At 32.0% G+C, this 8,063-nt stretch overlaps 1 protein-coding gene across 1 annotated transcript; it reads left to right on the top strand.

The window, feature by feature from the left end:
• Positions 1–4,640: 4,640 nt before the first annotated feature.
• On the top strand, positions 4,641–7,820 carry LOC132934464 (uncharacterized). Its single transcript, XM_061000765.1, has 2 exons — positions 4,641–5,135; positions 7,491–7,820. The coding sequence occupies exons 1-2, from the start codon at positions 4,641–4,643 to the stop codon at positions 7,818–7,820; spliced, it is 825 nt and encodes a 274-aa protein (XP_060856748.1).
• The last annotated feature ends 243 nt before the right edge of the window (positions 7,821–8,063 follow it).

Genomic DNA, 8,063 nt, shown 5'->3' with positions numbered 1-8,063 from the left:
ACTTACAATAAATTTCCTTTTATATTTTTTCCAACGAGTCAAACCCTTCTTTAAAAAGTCGACAAACATCGTTCCAGCTATCCTGTTTTACAGTTTTATTGGCGTAATCGGAGTGAGATGTGTTCCATAACGAAAGGCGACGTTCAATTTCAATAATTAATTTGTCAGTATCGAAACTCTTACTTTAATTTTTTTTAAATTTTAATGATGTTAAAATAATAAATTAAAAACGTTTACAAAACTAATTTTGTTATTTTTTGGATACACTTGGAAACGCGTGTCCCATTTGAACGTACTAATTGAAGTTCATGTATTACGAGTGGCCCGTACAGACACAGTGTCTGGACACTAGAGGGGGAGAGACACTTGGATTCAGTGGCCGGACACGTATTCCTTTCTGTGTCTCGTGTGAATTTATATTAATGTATTTTTAGCCGCGTGATTCTTTTCAGACACTAGTAGCCAGCCACAAAGTGTCTCGTCTGAAAGCGCTCTAAGACGGTCGACGGATAAGATTGGTCAATGGTCGGACCGTCAGTACATCGTCCGACGTCAAACCCATTGCCCGAGCGGCACCATTGTATTATTTGGTTGTAATATAATATAATAGCTTAGTGACATACTGAAATACGTAAAGTATTTGTGTTGCGCTTTTTATCACCTCAACTCAAACCTACACTGCGACCGAACCATGATTAACCAGCATTCAATCATCGGCCCACGTGCTAGTTGAGAATGAGAATCATTAACTGTTTCAATAGTATGTTCCGATTAGTATTTAATATTTCAAAGTCTGCTCCTCCGACGGTTCTAACTTCTTATTACAATTTTGGAATCTTGAATTTATCAATACATCTTTTATTTGATTAGTATATCTCTCGTCTGTTTTCCTCCATGTCCTTTTATGTATGGTTTTGTAGGGGAGCATTGTGGTCTTTATAACCAGATCATTCTCAGATTCCTCATCTATTTTACATAATGACAAATTGAAAACGGTCTTAAGCTATTTAGTTATCAACTATATCATTATGTAAAATGTGATTTTCTGTAATTGAACTAAATTTGGTCTTCTAGGACAATATGTATCCTATTACTGGGTATTGAGTTCAGTGTAATTTTAAATAATTCATCACAGAAAGCATCTTTATCTTCTTGTGATTTATCCTTCGTTGATGTATATACACTAATAAAACTTATATAAAATCACTGTGCCTCTATTGTCAATTAGCATATTCTTGGTTAATATCATTGATATCTGTAACTGCTGGTTCTATATTTTTGTGTACAGTGAAACTGTGAAACCTGTTCTCGTTGACGTTGGTCAGTACAGTTTGCATACACGATAGGAATAATCATTTATATGCATGCAGGGCCGGCGTGAATGAATAACAAGTGGGGGGGGGGGGGGGGGTGTGCTATGGTAAATTTGCCGACTTAAAAAAAAAAATAATGATTAAAATTTGTTTAAATGTTGTCATGTACTCATGTATTTATCAAATTACTTGCATTCAAAATATAAAATATGGTAGGTTATACAATACACATAGATTATAATATTTCTATAAGATATTTAATTTTTACATAATTATTCTTCTTTCTTTCAAAAGTGACCATTTATCAACAAGCATTGTTATATTAACATTATCCAAAATATCTTTGTTTGAGTTCAGCAGCATTAAATTTTGTAGGCGATCATTAGACGTAGTAGATCTTAAATAGTTCTTCACCATTTTTAATTTACTAAATGCCCGTTCATTAGATGCAGTACTAATGGGAGCTGTAAACACCAACCGTAGCATCATGTTCACATTTGGTAAAAGGTGTTTAAAAGATTCTGAGGTTTTTAATATTTCTAATAAATTTGACATACCCTTACAATGATGAACTAGTATTAAAAACTCGAAAAATATTCCATCATAGTCTGTTAATTTGGATGCAGAACTTCCTGGAGGAAATAGTTCAGTTATTTTTTTGAAATTGTCTGCAATATAATTGGGTTGTAAAGGTGTCGAAAATACTTTGAAAAGAGGTTCGATAGTAGTCATACATTTATTTAAATGCTCTGAAGATAATGTTATTAATGTGTCTAGAACTCTTTTGAATTCTGATCTATAAAATGTTTTCATATCATAGTTTGTTTGTGTAATTGGATTTGAATCTAATCTATTGGGTTTCAATCGTCTTCTATGAACTCGATTAAAATCGTAATTAGGATCAATCCCTAATTTACAAGCAAATTGTATTAAACTTTCTACAAGGTTATTCATACCTATGTCGTCGTTATTAATGTCTTTTAAAATTTCAATAGTATTATTTAATCACATTAATGCATCAATTACATTTAGTTCTATCGCTTCAAGTTTTTCTGTTAAAATTTTCATTTTATACATAATGTTCTTCATAAAATACATAGCAACAATACAATCAAATGATAACATTTTTTTTGAAAGTCCAAAAGCTTGTGTTCTTGTTTTTTTATCCATTTTCTGAGCAGAAGACATTACTTGAAGTGCTTCTAAAATTATCTCATAAGATATCCATACAGCTTTTATTGACTCCGCTCGGGCAGTCCACCTGGTTTTTGAAAGGTTCCGTAAATGTAAAGAATTTTCTATCTCGGTTAACTTGGAGTGTAAATGGGCGTATCTTTTAGTACTCGATGAAAAAAAAACATACAATTCCTCAAGATTAGAAAATAAGTCCCCAATCATTGAACTTGCATCACAACTATGTTAGGTTATTTTTAACAAAATTGAAAATACCAACAATATAACACAATAACAAACAACAGTCAACAGGAGTCGATAGAATAAATTTCAATTTATAAAATGAAAACGATAACGTCGATAACAACATTTTGATGTGTATTGTAAAATACTAAATAGGAAAATACAACCAATGCTATTAATAATCTATTTATATCCGCAATACTGATGATAATAAATAAACTGATTGCACTGTTGTAGTTTCAGTCGTTTCAGGGTGCCTCAAAATATGACATAAGCAAAAAATAATCTACCAGACCTGTGACTCATCAAAATTGTGAAACCATAATAATTAATAATAATATTTAAAATTCACAATTTTTTTTTTTTTTGTGTATCAATAATCAATAATAAATAAGTAGGTACTTTTTCTACTTTTTACCTTTATTTCTAAATTTGCCGACTTCTTATACAAATAATAATTTGCCGACTAATTAACATAAAAATACCAAGTAGGGGGGTGTGACACCCCCCCACACCCACCATTAACGCCGGCCCTGTATGCATGGTTCCCGTATTTTCCTTGTAAGCTATAGTATAAAGTAATCTATGTAATATATATTATGCATACTACAATACTATATTTTGTTCAGCAAAAAAATACGCCGACACTGTGCATTGTCACGGAAGCACTGCATTTCTAAGAACGGTTTCACCATGGCCTTGCGACAGTGGGGTTGCGCAGAAGAACCGATAGAACAGTGTGTTCACGTAAATTAAGTACACTTTATATCCTAGTACCTTTCATATTTTTAAACTTTGCGGGATATTTAACTAGACTATGACATCATAAATTCTTTTGACCTACATTTTTTTAACTCTTTAACTCAACTTTTTAAGTATTTTGTGCTTATCTTTTTTAATGGAAACCCATATTTTGACTATTCTTTTTGGATTGTTCGACTTTTTTCAATTCATTTGGATCCATCAAAGTGCATTCTAAATCCAAAATTGGCTAAATGAGAGAACATTCAAATGTATAAAAAAAGTAATTATTACATTTGAAATATTTTTTTCCTTCTAAACATCATTCATTATACAATTAAAATTATTATTATTATATTATTTTAATATTAAACATTATACAATTTAAAAATTAACTTACCTATTTATTTCAATAGAACGTTTGACTTTGATTTTGTTTATTGAAAAAATAATAAGCGTATAACAATTTGATTTATAGAAATAAATACAAAAATAAATTATTCAAAGGACCCTCCGTTGTGTAAAGTGCATTCCTCAATCGGCGTAAACATTCATAAATATTTTATCAAGTTTATCTTTTCGTTCCACATAGAGTTATTATTATTAAAATAACACAGTGCATTTGTTTTTCTATCTTTGTGATATTTCTGTTTATTATTATAGATAGAAAACTAAAAATTCCCATGTAGATTTCAGTGGGCGTAGTTTATTTCTTGCAGTTGGGCCTTGGGCACAACTGATTGGGACAGTTAATTATTTAGACTGCTCGTTCTTTTTCATATTGTGATAGGAAAATCTGGGGCTCCAACATATTCTTTATCTCGATGGGGATTAAACGTACGTACCTAAGTGATAATTTGTGATGCGCGTGTTGGCTACGTATACTATTTTAGTGTAGTAAAGAGGCTGTGTTAGAACTGTGTATCTATTCTATACTACTATACTAATGATAATGATATAATAATGTCTAAAAAGTAAAAACCGAATATAACCATACTATGATACCTATTGGTATGTTATTATCACCTGCTGTAATGCTATAAAGTCTGTCACCATTGGTTTTCATAACTTGTTTATACGCCAAGATGTATAAATTTATATTATTTATTTATTCATAAATAGTATATAACCATGCTTTAAAATTTTAAAATTAAAAAAAATTGTTTTAACATGAATACCATTACCGACAGCTCAACCACAACGGCCAGAATCATACTGTTTGCGGGGGAGCTTTTGGTATGCACATCAATGGTAGCCGGAATAACCATACTCTTATACTTTTTACTAGCACGACGTCCACGCGCTATTCGTTTGGTGACGGACAACGTATCCTCATTCGCCAAGTACGTGGCGCCCTATGCAATGAATTTTATGGCATGCTGGTATCTGCTGTTATTGTTCGAAAGGCTGATCCTGTCCACCCGCATCGTAGTAGACTTAACAACCCGGTACTACTTGCCGTCCAAAATAACCTTGAACGTCGCCGCGTTCGTCGTCAAGCAACATCTGTTTTGGACAAGGTCTAACTACTTCTACAAAGCAATGTTGTTCATCGGCCACTTGGTTCTGGTAGCCGCGTCAGAAGCCATGTGCTACGAAAAATACGAAAAGACGACGATACACGTCGCTATGTTACTGTTGCTCTGCCTGACCACACTCATATTGGTGAGGCACGAATTATATTATACAGATCATTTATTTGTTTCTTTAGGGAGAGGGAGGGTTACAGACTAGTTGTTCCAGTCAAACAGGTTTCATTTAAATAATATAATAACCAGTCATATTATGTTTTTATATTGAACCATAAATTATAGTATAGCATAATAAATGTATATTTCTCGTATAATAATTACATTATTATAATATTATTCAATGATAATACTAACATTATAATCCTTACCAGTATTATCTATGTATAGTTTTTATAGCATACATAAAATATTCAATAATTGTGAAATCAAATTACATCAACAATGATAAAAAAAAAATGTATTATTTAAATGTTTTGGACACTTTGTATTCCACCACATAACCTAAACAAATTAATTAACTAAAGGCTAAATTTACTCAAATTGAAAAAAAAATATTACTTATTAATGTGTAGGTATATATAATATTATATTGGTACGATTATACGAATGAAATCTGAAAACATATAGTTATAAAACTCTATAGTTTATGGGTTATTTATTAAGAGGTTCGGTAAGTACCTATCAATTATCTATAAGATTATCAGTTTTCTAAAATTATAAAATTGTATTTTATATTTTAGTTGCCTTAAGAGGATGTCACACCCGCGTGTGTTGTCTCTGTCTTACAAATGTACAACATAGCAAAAACTTTTGCGCGAACTACTTTTCTCGCACCATATTTGTTGTAGAACTACCAAATTTTCACAACACGTTAAAAAGAACTTTATCTGTACAACAGTGTGCTTTTTTTTAAATAGCACTATCCAATAATGTTTTATAAGCAAATGAAAAAAACAAAAAAATCACATGTTTAGAAGCAAATAACTTTTATTGTATTTATGTTATCTAAAATATGGGCACGCTGTCGCATGGATAATTTTCCACCATATGTTCAGAAATATTGGAGCCACTACTACAAACACAGAGAGATAAAAGTTGTGCCGCGCAAAACAGTTTTTGTTATGTTTAACATTTGTAAGACGGAGACAACACATGCGAGGGTGACATCCTCTTAATAATTAAGTATAATATAATACTTTTCCAGTTTTCCACTTAGTCTATTGCCCGACACCTATTTATAGGGTGATGTACCGCGAATTATATTAACATACCAAATAGCTAAATATCCCGGGTTGGCCTGTGTGTAGTTTATTTTGTGGCAAATCCTATTTAATATATACGTTATAGGTATATGTGTATCTCGGTTTGAGTGTCTCAGTTTTTGTCTACAAAAGTTCGGCGACAAATCGGCGTCAGGGACCAGTGTACCCTACTTTGTGAAATAATTCGACCTATATAGGCAACCGCATTTGGTATATTTTTTAACGTGGTTTAAGCTACTTACTCTCTTACATTATTGACATCTCTAAAAACAATCTCTTAGATTTTTGTAAAATTCATTTTAGTAGATTATGAGTATATAAGCAACACACATACATTTAGTTTTAAGATATAGTTTTTTTATTCGAGGTCATAACTGCGACAATTTGATGTATGCTTGTACTTGATCTACCAGAGTACCCAAAATATTTAATAGAGTTGCACACACGCCTTCGTCAAATTGTTATTTTTGTTATGTTATTTTAAAAAAAATGTTGAGGATTGTCATTATAGTAATATAGAATAACGATAAATTATAATTTACCTATAGTCTTATAAAATTTAGATATTTATTGAAGTGAAGTAAATAAACTTTTTTTTTTTAAATTTAGGTAAGTATCTAATAATTATTTTAAATCATATTTTAAAATATTAAATGAGAAAATAGATACTCGTACATATCACCCGCTGCTACCCTTAATCCGAAGCATATAATTTAAGTGTATAATAAATAGATATACTTCTGTTGTACTTATACTTAACTTATACTTACTCCTGGACACCTTTTTATTGATTTTTTTTTTGTTTTAACGTATGAAGTCAAGTATGCTGAAAATGATGGTAAAGTCAGAATTTGGTGATCAGACTTAGTTTCGAAGTCATAGCTATTTGAATTCCGGACCCACCTAAAGTGGTTTTACATAACAAGTTGAGTGAAGTTTTCGATTTTAATTGTGACCACGCCGCCGCCGGATGTATATGAAAATCTATTAATTTAAATTAGCTATAGGTAACTATAAACTAAGTCCATCGTAGAATTCTGATTTCACCATCGTTTTCAGCATGTTTAACTACATACGTAATAATAAGAAAAATTGCAAACAAAAGTGTGTCCGGTAAAACAGAAAAGTGCCTGTAATTGTTATAACTAATTCAATCCTCTTTGTTGTCATATCATTACATTACCCATATTGTATATGGTATTGATATGGTAATATCACGCACATAGATGGCACCTTCAAATGCGTATCAAAGGCTGGTGTATACCGACTTACTCACTTGGAAACGGTTTTCACTGGTGTATGGACTGGTAACAAGCGCATGCCACAATTGGCTTAATTCTGGCAGCAGAGGCGCCGTCGATACGTTGCTGCTGGTGCTGGTGGTGCATGTGCAGCTGGTGTTTCTGTGCGTCACGTACTTTTCAGATGGCCAGCAAATATTGCGCAACATTGTTGGTCTGGGCACGAACAACCCGATGGCCGATTCTCTGGATATATATTTCACGATGGACTCGATAGTGTCGAGAACGGGAGCGTACATCGAACACCGCCGTTAATACTAGTTAACACAATGACACTAATGTCTCGGCAGTGAGTTGCACAGCACTGCTTTAAATTTAATCTCGTGATGTAAAGTTACATATACTAGTCACACAAATTTGAATGCCAAAACTTGGTAGAAATACATAATAATAAATAAATAGAGAACATTGCGTTATAATCAGTTTTTAGTTTTACCTAGGTACCTACTTGCTACTTCCCTATTCATAATTTCTAAATTAAATCTTCGATTCATAATT

The sequence above is a fragment of the Metopolophium dirhodum genome, chromosome 1, assembly GCF_019925205.1.
Source record: "Metopolophium dirhodum isolate CAU chromosome 1, ASM1992520v1, whole genome shotgun sequence".
Classification (NCBI taxonomy): domain Eukaryota; kingdom Metazoa; phylum Arthropoda; class Insecta; order Hemiptera; family Aphididae; genus Metopolophium; species Metopolophium dirhodum.
Note: the sequence above shows the minus strand (reverse complement) of the source record. Positions and strands in the feature narration are given on the sequence as shown.

Excerpts from the sequence above, each read along its gene's own strand:
- LOC132934464 (XM_061000765.1), top strand. The coding sequence starts at position 4,641 with ATGAATACCATTACCGACAGCTCAACCACAACGGCCAGAATCATACTG. Across the intron at positions 5,136-7,490 it reads GCCTGACCACACTCATATTG|ATGGCACCTTCAAATGCGTA; the intron begins GTGAGGCACGAA and ends TCACGCACATAG.